General features: G+C 43.5%; 1 protein-coding gene across 2 annotated transcripts; it reads right to left on the bottom strand.

Moving 5' to 3' along the window:
• Positions 1-3,787: 3,787 nt before the first annotated feature.
• Btnl12 (butyrophilin-like 12) lies at positions 3,788-13,775 on the bottom strand. Of its 2 annotated transcripts, XM_087577350.1 has the most exons (6): positions 13,437-13,684; positions 11,822-11,874; positions 8,835-9,236; positions 7,146-7,430; positions 6,540-6,649; positions 3,788-4,033 (listed from the first exon to the last, which is right to left on the bottom strand). In XM_087577350.1, exons 2-6 carry the CDS (start codon positions 11,871-11,873, stop codon positions 3,857-3,859), a joined length of 1,026 nt encoding a protein of 341 aa, XP_087433476.1. In that variant the 5' UTR covers position 11,874; positions 13,437-13,684; the 3' UTR covers positions 3,788-3,856. The 2 variants fall into 2 exon arrangements, with proteins under 2 accessions (XP_087433476.1, XP_087433477.1); XM_087577351.1 differs by lacking the exon at positions 6,540-6,649 and having other exon boundaries at positions 13,437-13,775.
• Positions 13,776-20,725: the final 6,950 nt, after the last annotated feature.

Below are 20,725 nucleotides of genomic sequence, written 5' to 3'. Positions count from 1 at the left end.
TAGGCAGCTGTTGCCCTTGGCAACTAGCTACAAGATGAAGAGGCTGAGGGTTATGATGTCTAGAGGAAAGAAAGCAGGCAGGACCAGCAGTGTTTGAGCAGCTGCCCCACGGGTGGGCCTTTGGGATATATAAGTTGATCAATTGTTCCTCCCATTTCTTTATCTGGGCCGCAGGTGTCATTTTCTTCTCATCCTGGGCCTAGGCTGGTTGTAAAACAGAGTTTTATCTCTAAAGCAATAAGGTTTAGGAGACCTCAGACTTTGTCCAGACATTTGAAGTACTTGCTGTCTATATCAGTGGCCATCAATAATTCTGTTATTTCCACTAAAGAATGTGGTCTGCCAAGGCTAAACTCTGGCACACCAATACTGACATACTCCTGACAGTCCCCTGGAAGCTCCAGGGCCTTCAGCTCATTCTCTTTCCTTCTGCCTGTGGCCCCAACACGTTAGATCAAGGAACGAGAAGACGATGAGAGGATTACAAAACTGAAGCCCGGCTGTGCTACGGGATGAGACCCTGTCTCAAAGGATGGGAGAGAAAGAAAGGAAACCCACCACAAACAACAAGCCAGACTCTACACAAGCAGGATTTTCCCAGCGTCCACTTAGAGGGAGTAGCACATATGGAGATGTGGAAATGGAGGAGAAGCGACCAGAGCTATAGATTCAGACCTGGGTCTGAATCCCACTCTGTACTCACTATTGTACCCCATCAAACAGATGTGCTCTACGTGTCTTTTGTTTGTAAAATGGAGGTGATAATCATCTGGATTTTATAGAGTTGCTATGGGAATCACAATAATGAAATGTAGTATTTAGAAAATCTAAAAGTCCTAATGTGCTAAGTACTAAGTATTTGCTGTTCTTATGGTGGAAGCCATCATTTTCTATAGAACAAAACGACAAGTCTTCAGAACCCTGATATGTCAGCTAAATGAGGCAAACATGTTAAGACCTTAGCATACAGTGAACTGCCCAAGGAAAAATAAATTAAAATAAATTACTATTACTATTATTAGGTTCTGGACCCCTCTAACTCCTATACCTACATTCTCGCCTCCCCACCTCCCTGCCTTGCTCTTTAAGAATTAAATGAGCTAATGTGTGTCAATTTAAAAAATTTCTGGCATACAGGAACTATTGTGTCAAGTATCGTGATTATCAACTTCTCCATTTCATACATTGCCTCAATTTTCATACTGGTCCTGTGTCAAAGATGTCTCCCAGATAAGGAATGAGTAGGCATATACTTAGGAACTTCTCCAAGACTAAAGAACTAAAAATAAAAAGAGTCAGGAATCACATCCACATACCTCCCATTCTATACGTTTTTCTTTTCTTTTTTTAAAAAATCTATTTATTTATCATATATGAGTACACTTTAGCTGTCTTCAGACACACCAGTAGAGGGCCTCAGATCTCATTACAGATGGTTGTGAGCCACCATGTGGTTGCTGGGATTTGAACTCAGGACCTTTGGAAGAGCAGTCAGTGCTCTTAACCGCTGAGCCACCTCTCCAGCACATTTTTCTTTCTTTCTTTTTTTTTTTTTTAAGATTTTTGTATCACCATGAAACATTAATTTCTAGTTCATGCTCCATATAATGAAATTGCTGACCTCACAGAATTAACACATGCATCTCCCAGCTATGACAGTTCTAATGACATCAGCACAGCCTCTCACTTTCAGGCCAGGCATCCTAAAGTGGTCCTGCTTTGTTTTCCCATAGATCTGAGCCACTGTTAGCACACACCTCAAAGCTTATCTTGAGAGTATAAATAACAGGGGGTAGAGGTGTGGCTCAGGGGTTAAGAGCACTTACCGCAAAGGGAGGATCAGGGTTTATTTCCCAACATCCACCATTAGGCAGTTCACAATTTCTTATAACTCCAGCTCCAGGGGACCCAATGCCCTCTGGTGTCTGTGGGCATCTGCATGCATATTGGTAACATAGCCACACAAGCAAGCATACATATGTACATACATACATATATATATACATACAAATAAATAAACGAGTATTTTAAAGGATAACATAAAAAGGAATATAGATATCACGTCTGTTCAAATGCACAGGTCCATCTCCCCGGTTTGTCCCCTTCCTGGAATATCCTTGCAGAAGTTTTAGAAGTGGATATATTCTTTTTTTTTTTTATGTTTTAAATGGTATTTTCTCTCCCACACACAGAAGAAATATTCTTGTCATTTGATGGGACTTGTTGCTTTCGACACATAACTGTTCATTAATTGTACATTGTATTGAAAGAGGTGAAACATATTTTAATCACAGAAGTGGATATATTCTTTATGCCCAATAATAAAATTATCACTCGAATCATCTAACTCACAAAATTAAGGTTTTGAGCCAATTCAAAATTTTGTTTTCCCGTGGAAGTGGAGCCCTCTCTGACTCTTTTGCCTGCTTTTGGGACCCTTTTCCTCCTGCTGGGTTGCCCTGCCAAGCCTTGATATGAGGGTTTGTGCCTAGGCTTCTTGTAACTTGTTATGCAGGGTTTGGTTGATGTCCCTGGGAAACCTGTTCTTTCCTGAAGGGAAACAGAGGAGTGGATCTAGAGGAAAGGGGAGGGAAGGGACTGGAAGGAGAGAAGAGAGTGCAATTGGATACACTATTTGAGAGAGTAAGTAAATTAGAAAATATTTCCAGAACAATTTTCTTTTCTTTTTTTTTTCCCTTAAGGTCTCATTACCATTTTCTCCTCTGTCTCTAACCTAAGTTTGAGTCCTGTGAGCTCAAAAAAGAGGAAAGGCCCAGCCACACCCAGGAAGATGCCCAAGTTCACACATGCTGATGTAACAATGTATCATCACCAAGAGGACTGGTTCATGGTTCAGAAGGATGGAGGGCCCAAGATTAAACTTCCGACAGATCCAGCATCTGACAAGAGCTCCCTTTGTGGTTCATACGCAGTACCTCTCATCTGTCCCCACATACTAGAAGGGACCAGGGACCCCTCTCACACCAACACTGATCTCATCACTTGCCTTAACCACCCAGCAACTTCCCAGAGACTCTATCTCTTATTTCCATTACTTTTACTGTAAAGATTTCAAAGAGTGAATTGGGGGAGAAGATAAAATTCAGACCGTAGCAGAGTGGTAAATTAAAATCTATTTACACAAAGCACAGAGACGGCAAAGATTTAGACATCTAGATACAATGAAGATAAAAATCACTGAGCTAACAGAAAAGTTCAAGATAGCCTCAGCTTTGAATAACTGATATTTCCGCAGCCTCTGTCCAGTAATTCTTAAAGGGACTTTAGCAGACATATTCATGATAATCTGGGGAAAGTGTCTCTTTATTAGTCTCTCCTTGGTTGGCAAAGTACCCAAATCACATCATTACCAAAACAAAGAAAAATCTCCATAGAGGAAGCATAGCGTCTACCCTCTGCTCTGAGCAGACATGGATGCACTCCCCGGTGAGACAGACACATGGCACACATTCCTCCAGAGTGTGCCTTCATTTTGCAATGAAGACTTCTGAATTTTACTCAGAATTTAACACGTTGGAAGAGTGACATTAAATAAAACAAATCTTTAAGCAAAAGAGAAAAACAAGGTAAAGAAGCCAGGCTCTGTTAATATGGAATCCTCTGGACTGATTGCCTTCTTAGTTTTGTTGGGGTGGGGGGTGATGCTGCTTTTGTTTGTTCGTTCTGCTTTGTTCTGAGTATTTTGGTTAGTAAGTATCCAAGACAAAAAAGAACAAGAAAACCCAGGAACTCCCTGACTAAAGACACGGCAGACTCCCAGGAAGACGCCATTCAAATCTTTTTTTTTAAAGAATTATTTATTTACTTTATGTATATTAGTACAATGTAGCTGTCTTCAGACACACTGGAAGAGCTCATCAGATCCCATTACAGATGATTCTGAGTCACCAAGTGGTTGCTGGGAACAAAACTCAGGACCTCTAGAAGAGCTGTCAGTGCTCTTAACTGCTGAGCCATCTTTCAGCCCCCATTCAAATCTTTTAATAGTAGTTATAGTCATTGAACCTTTTCTCTGAAAAGGGGAGGGGAGAGAAAGAAAGAAAACATAGATGTTAGTTAGTTTTGTATTAGAAGCAGGTCGGCAGCAATGCCTTCTTAAAGCCACACGAGAAGGTAAAAGTGTGAGCAAAGAATCCTTTGTTTCATCTGAGAATGGTAGCTCTCTAAGCGGGCTCTAAAAATACTCTTAAGAGTATTTTCTTAACTGCTGTCCACTTGTAAGATAAAATTTTGATTTACTAATTCATTCATTCATTTACTCAACAAATATTTTTGGAGAGCAATTGGAGAAAAATAAAAGGAAACAGGAAGGTTAAAAAAACTATTTCCTGTTAACACTCAGATAAAAGGAGAAACCAGTGTCATAGGCCCTGAGACTCAGGGTAGCCCCCCGCCCCTTGACTGCTAGGTGTGTGGGGCTGGGACAGATGGTGAGGAAGTTGGTGTCATAGGTCAGCCATTCACATCACATTCCAGGATGCTGTGCGGGAAATGATCTCAGACAAGGAAAGATTGCAGACTGGACTGCTCCCCTTCCTGTCTCTCTGCAAACGTCTAGCTTATGTTACAACCCTTCTGTTGCTCTCCTCATTCCTCATGGTTCTTGGGCTTAGCTGCTACTCTTGCAAGCCTTCCATGTCTCAATTCTTGGGGTCAGTGCCTATCCCATCTGCTCCATCCACTCTAGCCTTCTAAGCTCCTCTCTTCTAAGCTCTGTGCCTGCGTCTTATCTTACTCACCCACTGCATGCTTACTACTTAGATTACACCATCAGCAAGCCATACGACCATATAACCGGCACCCACACCAATGAGTGGACTATTGCCAGCACCCTAGAAATCTCTTCATGTTCTCCTGGTCCCTTTGGACCCCCACTCCCAGGGTTACCTCTATTCTGACTTCCTTCACACAGCATAGATGATTCTTCCTGGTATTGAGTTACATGTAAGTGGGCTCATTTGGTGACATACGACACCATCATGAGCTCATTACTGTGTGTTTCTTTCCCACTAACATTATGAAAGTTTCAGGAGTTTAAGAATCCATTATTCACTGGTGTGTGCCTAGAAGGATATGGCGCAGGGATGGAGCTCAACAAATATTTGATGCGCAAAGGAACAAAATATTGAACAAATAGAAATGACCCTGAGAGAAGTGCTTCAGTCTTGAGACAAGTCTTGGGAACCGGTCAGGAGCTTGTGGCACAGATCAAGAAAAGAAAGGTATTCCAAGAGCAGCAGAGACTGCACAAAGGGATGGCACTATAAGAAAAACAGTCCAAAAGCCACAGGAATTGTAAACCCAGAACAACCAGCCATGGCTGTGTGAAGAGAACCTATAGCTGCAGAGCTGGGAAAACAGGCAGACACCAGATTTCAGAGGCCCTGTATAAGTAAATCAATGAGAAGATGGCCTTTTAGGAATTTCTATGGGTATTGAAATTTAAGGGGACTAAGGAAAAACAGCAGTATTTTTGAAGTCAACTCATTAATCATGTATCCTGGTGTTCTCAGAAGAGAGTCTGAGGCCCACTGTAACATTCACAGACAACAAGCTCTCCTAAATGTGTAGGAAAGACTTAGAAGTCTGGCAGATAAGTGAGCTCCTCTTTTTCCCTTTAAATTTCCCCAGCTCACATGGGAAATGTGAATGGACTGAGTCTCTCTGGCTCATCCTGTTTTGTCAGACTAGGAAAAGATGGGAGCTCTGCCACCCTCACCCGGAGGAGACTCTATCCCCACACAGAGAAGACAGAGGCGCTCTGGGTCTCTTTACCACACACAAAGGTCTACATCATACACCAAACTTGAGTGTAGGTTAGAAGCAGGTGGAGGCCATATCAAAACTCAGTACTAGGCTCCCCCAAGACTTACCACAGGTCACAATGGGACCCAAGAACTGACCTGTCCTGGAGTTCCCTGTCATGGCCCTGCTGCTGGCCTGAGGAATTATTACCCTGCCAACTTTGCTGGGCAGAGTCTCACCAGGTGTCCTTTTTCTTCTTGCAGAGATGTGAATTCTCCAACCCTATCATTCCCGAGCTTCAGCTTTTCCTTGTCTTCTAAGTGTTTCCCCTACTATAATTTATCAGATAAAATATAGGACGTCCAGTTAGATTTAATAACTAATACTAGCAAATCTCAGATATATAATATTCGACATCTTGGTTACCTGAGATTCAAATTTTGTGTTCTTTAGTCAAGAGTTTGGTCAAAATATTTAAAGTCCTAATTTCTTCGAATAGAAAGGGACAGTAAAGGGAATTATCTTGCTGGGTTAAGTTACAGAATTAACCTATGTGGGCTGGGGAGATGGCTGAGGGAGCATGAAGCTCTGAGTATGGGTTTCTAGCATCCAAACGAAACTTGGGTGCAGCAGCGGCCATCTGTAATCCCAGCCCTGGGGCGTCAGGCAGATTCCTGGAGCTTGCTGCCCAGTGACGGTATCCGAACAGATGAGCTTCAGATTCAGTGAGAAATCCTATCTCAAAAATAGAGAGAGGGCCACGGTGTACAAACCTTTAATCCCAGCACTCGGGAGTCAGAGGTAGGAGGATCTTCGAGTTCCAGGCCAGCCTGGTCTACAAAGTGAGTTCCAGGACAGCCAAGGCTACACAGAGAAGCCCTGTCTTGAAAAAAAAATAAATAAAGTGGAGAGCAACTGAGGAAGAATAGCAGCACCGGTCTCTTTGGCCATGCTTACACACATACATATATGCATATGCATGCACAGAACACACGTGCACACACAGACACATGTACACACACATATGTAAGGTTCCAGCCACGCGGTTAGTGGCCAATAAATGGCGGCTATGACTACTCAGAAAGCTCTTGTGTTTAGCAGAGGAACAGAAGCCTCATCAGGAGTAACGGCCACCTCTGTCTGGCCAACAGCTGTTATTCCCCGGAGCAAGTCCCTTTTCTAACCCATCGGGACTCCATCTCGCTACCGTCTGACCCCAGGCTACAAACTCATGTTGGGGGGGGGGGTTCTTTAAATCTCCAAAGTGCTCAGAAGTGCCTGCTGCACTTAGTGTTCAGTAAATATTAATGGGGGTGGGGAGTGGCTTCCACGTGGTGAGACGCCGCCCTTTCCCTCCTTCCCCTCAGACCAGCACTTACTCGGGTACCGCCGGATGGATCTGATTGGCCGGTTGTTTTCGTTCGTCTCTGTGATGTGGCAGACGTATTTTTCATTTAACTTGACTGGATATCTGAGGACAGAGTATACTCTGTACAAGCCGTTCATCTGCTCCTCCAGGATCTCTACCGTACTGTGGTTACTCAGGTCCCTCTCTCCCCGGTCCAACCAGGTCACATTGGGTGTAAGATACCAGCCTTTGGATGTGCATGTAACCACGTCTTCATCATCCATCTTGTCAAACCTCACCTGGGGCATTTCAGAATCTGGTTGGGAAAAAAACAACAACAAAATAATTAGTTCTTGTTTTGTTTTAGTCCCGGGAGGCTCAAGCCTTCAGGGTTTATATTCACCCTGAAGGAGACAACATGTTCTGAGGTCTGCTGTAGAGAAAATTTTGGCCCCAGCATAATGAGAGAAACACAGGACACGGGCTCTCTCTTGCCACCTAGGCCTTCACTAATGCGGTCTTTATTTGGAGGACCTTTCCTTCTTCCTGTGGGTTCATTCCAGACTCTCCACTGACCTCAGATGCCTCAACGAGAATCACAGAAGAGTCTGTGACCACACCACCCTGAATAAACCAGATGTCACCTGACTTCGGAAGATCAGCCCCACTTAGGACTTGATAGGCTAATCACAGAAGCTAAGTAATAAATGGGACACATTCCTGTAACTTCCCCTACTCAGAAGGATGAGACAGGGGGACTACTGTGAATTCAAGGCCAGACTGGCCTACATAGAAAGATCCTGTCTCAAAAAAGAAACAAGCAAACAAACAAAAAAACCCCAAACAAACAAACAAACAAACAAAACAAAACAAAACAAAAACAAACAAACACAAAAAAAACCGGAGGAACAATTTTCATTGCCTTCCCACCTCTTTCCCCTCTTACTCTAGAGGGAGGCAGCCTGGCAGAACCCACAGTACCATGGGCTTTCTGTCTGAAAGGACAGTTTTTCATGCAACACTGGATGGTAAGGGTCCCTGTGGGCATGTGGATTCAGCCCAATCACTGTTTTTAAAACTACTTTTTGGATTTAAAATTTTTAATTTTATGTATATGGGTTGTCTGCACATGTAACTATGCACCACGCTCACGGAGGCCAGGAGGGTGGTTAGGTCACCTGGAACTGGAGTTACAGACCACGTGAGCCATGTAGGTGCTAGGAATCAAACCGACGCTCTGAAGAAGCCGTCTCTGAAACCTGTGCTTTAATCGTGAGAAGAGTAAAGCCTTGAGAAGGCCCAGTGTCCTCCAGGAACAGAATTCCAGCCTCCTGATTCCCAGTTCAGCGGCATTCACACTAAACTGTGTCAGACCTTAGCACTTCCTAGGGGACTACTGTTGTATCGGATGGAGTCGTGGGGACAAGAAGCGGGAAGTGGAGGGGGCAGTTGCTATGTGTGACACTTGGGATTCAACCAGTGCAGCTTTGGTTACCCTTTGGTTCATTCCTGTTAAATTAGTGAGTGATACACACCGGTACAGACATAACACCTTTTTTTCCCCTCAGAGAAACCGTTTTTAGCTAAAGTAAATTGATACTCCTCTAGGGATAAAGTAATCTGAGTTAGGAAAACGAGACCACCCGGAGAGAAGGTCTGGAGCCTGTCCCTGTGGACCAAGAGCAGACTCAGAGGCAATGTCACCTGAGACGTTCCTTACCTTCCACTATTAGCTTGACGGTACTCTCTCCTCTCCCATTGGGGGTGACAGCGCTGCACTTGTACAAGGCTTCGTCCAAGAAATCCACGTTTTGCAGTAGAAGGGACAGGACACCCTCTGAGATTTCACTGTGGTCCACAGAGACTCTTCCTTCGTATAAGGCGTTTTGGTCTTCCAGTTGCTCTTCATTGTTGTAAAACTGGTAGACCACCTTGGTGAAAACTTGAAAGAAGTCGTAGTACCTGAAAAATCGATAGAATTCCCGGTCTTCCACGTCATACTCTTCTATGATATCTTCTCTTTCCCAGTAAAACTCAAGGTTCTCTGTGCCGTCTATGAAGGAGAACTCGCAGTCAAGAATCACGTCAGTGAACGGGTGGACCCGAACCTCTTCTGTTGACACTGGATAGCCAAAGAAGAAATAAAGTTAGCAAAGCCACTGACCACAGCGTGGGTTAAGGAACAACGCTGTGACACAGGTGACACAGGGTAGTTACTGAAGGAGACCGACTGTTTACAAAATCACTAGAAGGCTAGAGAATTGTGCCCAAGGAAGATGAATCTTGTCATGGGTGTGATCGGCCCCGGCCTTCTGCCAGGCATAGAATGACACAGCAGAGTAGACCCGTCAGAGTGGACCTGTGGCAAGCTGTGTTGCCACGGATGTTGGCTCCAAAGCCAAGCTGTGCTTGCCAGGCTCTCACTGGCAGAAGGAAACTGTCCCATGCACTGTGCGCCGTAACCTTTGCATCCTCTGTCCCTTGCCAGCTCAGCCCTTATGTAAACATGTCTGACTGAGGGAGGGAGCAGGCGTCACTCCCAGAACCTTCATGTCAAAACGATCTTGAAATTGTTCTTTACTCTCTGCTTCAGTAATCTAGGAAGTTGCGTTGGGATGTCAGAAAGATGGTTAATATGTGAAAATCCAGCAGTAAACTAACCTATTCTACCTGACACAAATTCCTCCCAGACAGGGGCCTGACGGTTGTGGTTGTGGGGACCACAGCCATGGACAACTCATGGGTTTTTAGCCTGGTATAGAGTACTGGCTGTGGTAGCAGAGAGAGAGAGAGAGAGAGAGAGAGAGAGAGAGAGAGAGAGAGAGAGAGAGAGGACAGAGCACCTGACTCAATATTTTCAAACTGTTTCCATTCTGAAGTTGCCAATAGCAACAGAGAAAGACCGTAGCTTGCCTAACCCTAACCCCCTCCCCGGTTCCCAGGAACCCAAGTTGCTCATGGTTCCAAGTTGAGACACCTGTAGCAATTCAGAAGGAAGAGGTCTCTCAGTTTATGCTTATTTTGTATTTACAATATACTAAACATAGTATAAGACCTTTCTTTTCTTTATTTAACTTTAATCTGCGATCCACACTGAAGCAGACCCTCTAATCCTAAGGGTGGGTCATGCAGGGACACACAGTTCACCTCGTGGGTGGCAGTAGACTCAGCTGAGTCCCTGGACTCTGGTTCCAAAGCTCTCCCTCTGAAATGTGCCCGTTCAGCTAACAGCAGTCATTCTTTCTAAAGCTGACGAGCAAATCAACTACCAAGGAAACGGATGAACAGATACAAAGAAGGGCAAGATAGAGGGCACAGCATAGGAAAGAATGTGTTGTGTCGTGCCTGGAAAGATGGGTTTGCACATTTTTAACAGCAGTTTTTAAAACCCTGGTCTAAAAAAAATGACAAATCCGAGCTTTAGTTCGAAATAACTCCTTACTAACCATGTGGCACCGGGCGGCTTCATCTCGGTATATAATTAGGATGTCACCTGCTCCAGGCGGTGGTGAAATACCTTGGGGTTTTAGTGACTGTTTTTATATGGCATGGCTCAGTCATCTTCCACAGGGACACAAGGAAGAGAACAGATGAGTACAGCTGCACTCACTCCAATCTCTCCCATAAGAATATGTATTCTGCTCCTTGAACTTAGCATTTAGCATTCCACCTAGGAGGTCTTGCTACAGCTGTACCCCTAACAGCCTTGGAATGAAAGGCTTCACAGTCTAGAACCTCAAAGTGCCAGCCAGTATATAAAATGTCGTTAGCGCTCGCAGCTGCAACCTCTTCAATCTCATGAGAATCTACATTCTTTCTAATGGCTTGGGTAGCACTGTAGTGTGACTGTCAACTCACTTCGCCTTTGTCCCCTTTCCCTACACTCGCACAGACTCACATGTGTGCTCAGACACAGAGACACATGCACGAGCACGCACCTCAATCATCACGTGAAAAAAGCCAAGAAATATTGCCCAGCGAACCAAGGCTTGTATTAAGTCTTGTATTATCTGTGAGGTCTAAAGGTAGCTTCAAACTGATGCTGCCCATCAGAGACCAGAGCCACTGAGAGAGGGCCCTGTGAGATGGCATGCCCCTTAAGGACTGTAATGTGTTCGCTCACCGTGTGGAACAGTTACCTTGCAGAGTCTGCACAAAGCAGCCGTTTACAAACTTTTCCAAATAAGCTTCGCTTATATATTTCAGGTTAGATCAATTCCATTAACAGTTTCAAAACCTGTGCCTGGCCCATCGCCAACATTTTTGCAGACTTGAGTACAAAAAGTTTTTAAAAGACCAAATATTCTGATACTGTAAAACTGGGAACTTTTCAAAGTCACTTGAAGGTGGGGGTTCTGAGTGTGTTTTCATTTCTGTTGGGAAGATTGCACTAAACATGGTGATAAAGTTAATGGTGTGGCTACGGCTCCAAACGGACAAATCAAATTTGGAGGGAGGGGTTTCTCACTAAAACAGAATTAATGATCTTTTACAGAATGTATATTGTACTCTCCCACCCATCTCGTCATGTTTTGTGAGGCAAATATGATATTTGTCTTTCATATTTAGCAAATAACAAGACTGAGATTTGAAGAGATTAAGTCATGCGCTTGGTTGGTCATTTTTATTTTCATTATTTTTTTAATCGCTGTCCTCACGATCTCCAAAATGGTTTCAGAAATTCAAAGTTTTTGAAAAATCACTCACCTGCACCATGAAGAAGTAGAAGTAGGCTAACCCACACCAAAAAGAAAGCCATTCTGTGGGGAATAAAGGGTAGAAATTTGCTTCAGTTAACAGAAAACCCAGGCCCACAGTCACAGCCACAGCCAACCTGTATGTTCCAGACCAAGTGAAGGCGCCCCCAACAGATAGGTTTCTCTCACTTGTACTCCATGTGTGAATGTCAACTAAGTCACTCCACCCCACCATTTGAGGAGTTCTAACACAGAAGTACATCTGTGTGTAGATAAAGACACCCAACACTCAAACCGGGTCCAGCCTCTCCCACTTGGCTTCATTTCTAATTATTTCTCCACACTTTAAGTTCCACTAACACATCCCAGCATCATGGTGCCATACCCCCAACACACAACACACACACACACACACACACACACACATGCACACACACATGTGCACACACACATGCACACACACATGTGCACACACACATGCACACACATGAACTACTCGCACATAAAGGTGCACACATACATACATACATACATACATACATACACACATACACATGCACACACCCGTACACACACACCATTGCCTGGATTATTACTGATATCATTTAAGGGGTAATATGACAGATAACAGCTACCAGGGCTATTGCCAAATGTCATGGAGGAAAAGTTCTAAAAATACAAAGTGTTTTTCATAACTCAACAAGATTTTATCAACTCTTTCTGACACGAAAGCTTTTCATGATTAAGAAAGACAGACTCCCGGGCTTTCCGATTGCCTTCGACCCCAGGTAAGCAGAATTTTCACCCCTCTGCAGCTCCTCTGCCCTCTGCACCGCTGTGTAATTCTTGTACCCATTAATAAAGTTTGTTTTCAGTTGGACATTTAGTTCAGTGGTAGAGCGCTTGCCTAGGAAGCGCAAGGCCCTGGGTTCGGTCCCCAGCTCCGAAAAAAAGAACCAAAAAAAAAAAAATAAATAAATAAATAAATAAATAAATAAATAAATAAAATAAAAAAAATAAAGCTTGTTTTCAGTGATCCTAACGGGAACGTGGGTTTAATGTAAAATAATTTTTACTAGACGAGAATATTGAAATCACCTTCAACTTATCTACTTTGCCTTATAACTGTTTATGCTCACATCTAACTACAGATCTACCAGGCCGATCGTTCCTCAAGAATGGAACTAGGCACTCCTCTTATTTAAAGTATCTACCAAAGTAGTTCATATATTTTAGATCCAATAAATATTCATTAATAGAACTAAATGAATCTGGCTTAATTTTTATTTTGACAAAGTTGCACTGTCCATAGTGGGGGGAAATAAAACAATCGCTCCACAAGACTCAAAACAATCAAACGAAAGAGATTAATTAACTAGTACTAATGAGAGCCCATTAATCTAAAACAGAAAATTCCAGCCAAGAAGTCAGGCCTTGCCTCCAGTGGTCTGTCTGGTTTGCAGAAAAACCACAGAGAGGTCTATGAACCATCGCTGTGGCAACATGATTGTTAGGGGACCTGACACAGTCGGAGTAGACACCTCAACACTTCAGTTACGCTGTGAGATGCTTGACTGACCAGCCATTCCTCTCAAATAGGCATTCACTTTAGGCAAAGAACTTACCTGTATGCCAGCTGGTTTCTCTGATCAGCCAGGTAAGAAGCAAGTGAGGCGGGACCAGCAGGTCTTCAAAGGGATAGTTGTGTTGCAGTCCTCAGGGAGAGGGCTGGGAGGCACGGCTATTACCAATCTGTTGCCACAGATGTTCAGTAAGGAACTGTGAGAAGACAGTATTTCTACAGCTGTAGTTGTTAGCTTTAAAGTCTTTCCAGGGGTCGTGATGAGAACTAAAAAGAAAACTGTAAACCCCTGCTGGCCACTTGTTCTAAACTCATTTTTTAAGTCAAAATTTTGAAGTCTAATAAAGTAGTACGTGAGAAATATTTGCTGTATAATTTGGGTGGAAAATAAACAAAGTACAAAGGTTTAAATGCACATGGTGTATGATGTCAGCCTTGTGAGGGGAAACTGTGTGCTCATGGAAGAAGGAAAATATGTCATCACGATACTAGCACTGGTTATTTCCGGGTTGTGGGGCTTCAACTCTCGTACTTTCATTACAGGTTCCTGGATTAGTGAGATTTTCTATTACATTATAGCCAGGACTATAAGTGGGAAAATAAGAGTGACGAATGTTCCACACATCCTGTGGTACGAGAATGACCATCCAGAAAGGAGTGAGCAAAGGAGACTTCTCCCTTAGTCTCCTCCTCGTCAGTAAGTACAGATCGTGTCCTACTGAAGCCTCATCCGTTAACACACAGACTCACATTCAGTAATGGAAAGTTCTTTATTAAGGCATCTGTCTCTCTCTCTCCCATCCACAAACCCCTGAATTACTATTATCCCGTCTTAACTGGGTCGACTGCAGCCTGACCCTCAGAATAGTCCAGGATGAGAGTAAGCCCGTCTATCTGTTAGCACTCTTTGTAGCAGGGCAGATAACATGGTGACAAGAACTGCAGGTAGCCTCCAGCTGGGAGTCACGAAGGATCATACATACCCTTTGTGCTCATGTATGACTGACTTCTTTCACAGATAGATTAGCATAATGTCTTCGAGAGTAACAAGTATTAACTTCTCTTTGCTCAACAGTATTCCACTCACTGTATGGGTGGATCACATTTGATCAATCCTCTATCCATTTCTGGATTGGGGGTTGATTCCAGTTTTCCATTGCCATGAATATTGCTATTATAAACGTTCATGTGTGCATGCTTGGGATGTCTTTCCTTTTGTATGTTCTCTTTGGTATATTCCTGAGACTGGGACTGCTAGGTCATGTAACTCCTGTCTTAAGCCTTTTCAGACTGTCCTGGTGGGTTTCCAAAGTGACTAATCCATTTTTCATTTCCACCGTCAGCCTGTGTGACAGATCATAGCCTGTGAGCCCATTGTTCACACATGCACAGCACTGGTTGCTATTTTACCTTTTCTCGGTGGGCATGAGTAGATCATTGTGGCTTTTATTCATGTTTCCCAGATGACTAACAATGTTTATCATCTTTTCCTGTGCTCAGGTGATATGCAGATATTTGTTTCCTTCTAAAATTGCATTGTTTTCCATGATCTGTGCTGTCTTTCTATTCCTACGCAGGAAGTCCTATGCACTTAAAGGCAGCGTGGTGTTTCGAATTGAGATATTTTCCCATATTCTTGGATACCTAAATGCTTAATTCCCAGTTGGTGACATTATTTGGGTAGGCCGAGGAGATGTGGTCTTGCTGAGAGAAGTATGTCACTGGGGGTGGGTTTTGAGGTTTGAGGTTGCAAAAGCCATGAACCCTTTCTAGTGTGCTGTCTTTGGTTTTCCTGTTTAGGGTTCCTGGTTTCCGAGATGTGAGCTCTCAGCTGGGGCTACCTGCTACCTCTGCTCCGATAACATGGACTGAAAGTGTAAGCCAAATTACACTTTTTTTGTGTATACATTTTTTGTCCTTTTTTTTTTTTTTGTCTATACATTGTCAGTCATGGTGTTTTATCTCAGCAACAGAATAGTAACTAAGCCAGGCGGTGGTGCAATGTTTTAAAAAATTATGACTACTCTAAGTAAAATCCCATTGTGTTACCACCCAGCTTCATCATATCTTGTAACTTGGAAAGTTAAATTCTCCCACATCTTGATTCTAATGTATGTAAAATGGTATTAATACTGTCTAATCTATAGTTTGGAGATGACATTGAGGAAAATATTGATCACAAAGTCCATAGGACAGTATATGGCACTTGGAACCAATAAATGTTACCTTTTTAATTTAAAAAAAAAATGTGTGTGGTATTTTGCCTGTATGTCTGTCTGTGCCCTTGGAAGCCAGAAGAAGGCACCAGAGCCCTCAGGACTGAAGTTACAGGTGATAAGGAGCTGACACTTGGGTGCTGGGAGTCAAATCTAGGTCCTCTGGAAGAGCAGTCAATGCTCTTAACTGCTGAGCCGTCTCTCCAGCCGCTATTTTTAGTAACTATACTTTTCAATGTATATTCACATACAGACAACTAGGTACCTCCCAACAGCTGCCTAGCAACAGCTTACATCATTCCCTCCAGGTGTGACCCAGGTACAGCAGCTTATGAAGAGGGCCGCTCCCTGTCCTAGCCCCCTTCTTTCACTCTCTTTCTCTGTTCCCATGGGTCCCAGGCCAGCCTCACTCTCTCTCCTTCTCTGTCCCTTTCTCTGCCTCTACTCCTTTCCCAGGTTCCCACTCCCTCCCCTTCCTCCACAATAAACTTCATCAGGTCTGTCACGTGGTGTGATTTTTTTCAGGGGGATACCTTGGCACGGGCCTGCCAGGTACCCCTTTACTCCCACTGCTGCATTTATATTTCATAACAATCTGATCAATGAGTATTTGTAAATTAATAAGTTGGGAGTTTATTTTAGATCATTTGCCATTGAGTTAAGACTCAATGGAAACTCAACATAAGAATGAAATTGGCCAGCCACGATGTTGCATGACTTTAGTCCCAGCTCTTGGGAGGCAGAGACAGGTGGATTTCTGTGAGTTCAAGGCTAAATTCATATAGTGAGTGTCTGGACAGCTAAAGCAAGCTACATAGTGAGATGCTGTCTCCTCAAAACAATGTCAATTTAGTTATGAAATACAGGCTAGGCAAGTAATTAAAATAAGAAGATATAGAGTCACTCAAGCCCAGGTTTTAGATGGGGAAAATAAATGCTTAAAATGAAGTAGACCCAGTGGTGGTATCATGTAGTACTAATAAATACTCAGCCAAAGATACTCACATGCAGAAAGATCATGGTATCACCTGGGTTTTCGAAATAGAGTCCAACCATCAATAGGGAAGACTTGCGTGAGAAAAGGCGTACAGCAAACCACTCAACCCATCAGTTCTCCAGCAAGAACAAACTGAAGCTGGAGGTGAGCTGCTGCTAACTGAACCGACTTTTAACCGTCCGTAAACTCACTCTGAGCCCCCTGGAAACACAGAGGCTGACTTCTTAGGATGCACTCACATACTCCAGTCTCCAGCAAAAGTACAACGACTACGTATGATTATGTATGCTAGCGTGAGGAATTACATTATTTTTGTACACCCACTGAAATGATAATTAAAAGATAAGTGGAATTGCTAGCGTTTTACCTACCTTTAGTTTTGTCTCAATGGGGAACCACTGTTCTGTGCTTGTTTGTTTGGACAGGGTCACTATGTAGCCCTGACCAGCCTAGAACACAGTATGTACACTAGGTTGTGCCCAGACTCACAGAGATCCACCTGCCTCTGCCTCCTGGGCGCTAGGACTAAAGTAGTACACTACTGTGCCTGGTCCTGAGTCACTGAGTTCTTTTTATATTTGAACTATAGTGATAGGAAGATGAAAGGGCTCTAATCTATCCTAGGGGTATATTGAAACCAAAATGAAAGGGATTCTGCAGTGGAAGTAATTCCAAACCCTGTGTTCCACTCTGAGCATTTGACCTTCATCTGATAGGCAATGGTAGCCCTTGATATCAGCAAGTCTTTGCACATAAGTTTCACAACTGGCAAAAATTACTGGAACTCTCTGTGTCTCTTTCCAGTCTGCTTCCATGGTTTCCCCCTGGGTTCCTTGGGTTAAATTCCTAAAAGAGAATGGGAATTGCACACATGCGCACATGTACACACTTCTGAATGCCTTCGTTCTGTCAGTGTTGTTCAAATGATGATCTTCCAGGCAGTCTACAGATGACCTCTCTGATCAACTGTGGTCCTAAAGTAGGGCCACACAACAAAAGCGTAGCACCTCAAATTTTGTTTTCAACTAGATGCTTGCCAACTAAATTTTGGTCTACTCTGGCTGGTGTCTGATATGCGCAGAATTCCCAATCTCTATAAAGTCCCTATGATTCTAATAATCACAATATTTTGCCATAAGTAGGGAGATGGCTTTTGAAATTCTGTCTAGTCACTATCTGAAAAATCTTATCATTCTGAATGAGGGAAAAAAGCACAGGGGCTAGGTTCAATGAAGCAGTGTGTCGTAATTTAAAGGTCACGGACTTTGGAGTCACACAGATGTAAGGCTGAATTTCTACAACGGCTGTCACTATTTATGTCATACAAGACATTTACTCTTTACTTCTTAGCTTAGGTTTCCTCCCCCTCTGAAATGGGGTTAAAATGTAATTTATCTGACGTAGAAAATAAAACTAAGTGTCAAGTTCTTGATAAATGGAGATGCTTAATAGACGTTGGTCTGCTTTTAATTAAAAACGTTTTTAAATATAGTGCAACTCAGAAGCTGAGGCACTTTGGGGGATTGGAGATACAGTCGTAAAGGAGGTGTTCCTATCAGGGACCTTTCGACCCAACCTAACCAGAGAGAGAGAGAGAGAGAGAGAGAGAGAGAGAGAGAGAGAGAGAGAGAGAGAGAGAATGAACCAGCCAGGAGAGTCAGATGCACTAGTCCAATCAGTGAAAATTATCTGAAAGAAATTAAAGGGAAATAAATCAGACTCAGAAAGACAAATGTCCCACATTACTCTCATACATTGATATAGATTTTAAAATCTATCTCTCTCCACATGTAGAAAAGATACAAATATAGGTAGGGGTGTGTGTGTGTGTGTGTGTGTGTGTGTGTGTGTGTGTGTGAGAGAGAGAGAGAGAGAGAGAGAGAGAGTATGTGTGTGAGTGTATGTGTGTGAGTGTGTGTGTGTGTGTGGACTGAGTGGAAGGAAGAAGGATTTTGTTTGAAAGGGAGAGGTAATGAGAAAAAAAATCAAACACTGCAACCCTCATGCAGAACATAGTGCGTATAACATGAGAACCAGAAATGGGTTGTCAGGAGGGAAGGGTTGCTGGGGGGGGCAAGGGAGAGTGAGGGTGGATTGAAGGGGCAAAGGTACAATGGGGAGCATTATCAACAGTGAATGGCAGGGAATTCAATATAGGAGTTGTGCGCCCTATAATGAAAATAGAGTCCTTTTCTTTCCACAGAGGCCGATTCTGATTGAGGAGATACACTGTTTACATTGATATTGATAGCTTGTTATAGCTTCAAAAAACAACGCCATGTTCAACTTTTAGAAGACAGTTTCTGTTCCGTGATCTGTTCACATCTATCCCAAATTCAACAGTTATTGATAATTCAAATTCTTACTAAAGTAGGCCATCCTTCAACTCTTCAAGCAGTATACTTAAAATTTATCAGTTTGCGTCTCTTTGCTACAGCTCCATTTTCTACCCTCTTTCCTTCACTGTTTATTAAAAAGGGAGTTTCTGTCCTATTCAGGACTTTCTGCTTAGCTTCAATGTCTATTATTGAGATCATCTTTTCCCTATTGCCTGATGTGTAATTTTAGCTTTTTCTGATGCCCTTTTCCTCATTTTACATTGTTACTGTTTAATTGTTGTTTTTATCGAGGGTACACATTTTTAAGGCATTAAGTATTCTTGATCACAGTAGGGTTCCTTCTAGAATATTATTTTGATCAGATATCTTCAAGACACTTGCAGATTTATTTATTTTTAGACACGGTCTCTCTCTCTCTCTCTCTCTCTCTCTCTCTCTCTCTCTCTCCTAAAACTGTAGAGCAGGCTGACCCTCAGAGATAGTCCTACCGTTGCCTCCTGAGAGTTGAGATTAAAAGCAGGTACCACTGTGCCTGGCACACATTTTTTAATTCCACCCATGGGTTGTTAAACTAACAAACTATATCCTTCCAAGTCAACTCAACCATAAAGCTTAGCTGTGAAGAAACATGAAGTCTCTCATCTACAAAACCGAGGACATGAGATTATGTTCTTTAGGGAAAAAAGCAATTTAATCCCACTGGTTACCACATAACCTTGTGACTTTCTTGTACTTAAGCTCAGTAAGAAACGCTAAGTAGTTCTCTCATTTCCATTAATGACTTTAAAATTACAAAATGTAATCTCAGAAAAGGTTGAAATTGAAATGGGATCAGGATGAAAATACATCTACTGGAATTAGTGAATTAGGGCCAGAGTCAAGAATTTCCCAGTTAAATTCTATCTAGGACTCTCTGAATGCTTTCTCCATCTGAGCTCAGTGTAAACTAGCTCAAATCAAGGGACCTCCTCTATCTGCTCCCACGAGAGACCAAAGCCCACAGGAGTGATTCTGTAATGGATGTGAGCAAAGTTCTTATTCGACACACATTGCTTTTGTTATTTTGGTTTTTTGAGACAAGTTTCTCTGCATAGCTGTGGCTATCCTGGAACTTGCTCTGTAGACAGTGCTACTACTTTAAAAGACAAAGGGCAAGTAAGGAAGGGAAGGAAAACTTTAAGCAAGTTTTCCAGATGGGGCGACTGCAATCTCTCTGCCTTTGGCTTTAGCTTCGAAGAGGCCTTTGTTCTTTCCCTTGTAGCCCTGGTTAGCCTGGTACTCGCTATATAGGTCAGGCTGGCCTCAAACTCAGTACACTTCAACATTTCGGAGTGGGGACTAGGGGCGTGGGTCACCAGTCCGCTCTCCTGCAGACTTAAATTCTCGGGCTACGTTCCAGTCATGGCTGCTCTCTCTGGATCCGGCAGAAATGGGGGCCCTGTCTCAAGTGAGAACAAAGGAGGCGGCGCCCCGTGACGCGTCGGCCTTCGGGCCGGATCATCAGCCCCGGAGCTGTTTACTCTGGCGGCCAAGGCCATGGGGCACCCGAATATAAAAAGCGAGCGGCCCGCTCTGGGGAGCCTCAGGCTTCCGGCTCGCTACGTGAGGTCCGCGACGCCCGGGCGAGCCTAGCTCCCTCAGACTATCCAGTGAGCACCAGGCCTCCGCTGCGCAGGCCGCGCCGCGCGCCACGTGAGGAGGAGCCTGCCCCCGAGCGGCGCGCGCACCCCGCGCTGGACATCGCGTGACTCGGCCACCCCGCGGGGTGAGCGCCCGGGCC

The sequence above is a fragment of the Rattus norvegicus genome, chromosome 11 (assembly GCF_021556685.1).
Source record: "Rattus norvegicus strain SHRSP/BbbUtx chromosome 11, alternate assembly SHRSP_T2T, whole genome shotgun sequence".
Classification (NCBI taxonomy): Eukaryota; Metazoa; Chordata; class Mammalia; order Rodentia; family Muridae; genus Rattus; species Rattus norvegicus.
The sequence above is the reverse complement of the archived record's forward strand: the minus strand, read 5'-3'. Positions and strand labels throughout refer to the sequence as shown.

Excerpts from the sequence above, each read along its gene's own strand:
- Btnl12 (XM_087577350.1), bottom strand. The coding sequence starts at position 11,873 with ATGGCTTTCTTTTTGGTGTGGGTTAGCCTACTTCTACTTCTTCATGGT. Across the intron at positions 6,650-7,145 it reads ATCCATCCGGCGGTACCCGA|ACAGGGCTTCTCTGTGTAGC; the intron begins GTAAGTGCTGGT and ends TTTTTTTTCAAG. Across the intron at positions 4,034-6,539 it reads CCCGAGTGCTGGGATTAAAG|AGAAAAGGTTCAATGACTAT; the intron begins GTTTGTACACCG and ends TCCCCTTTTCAG.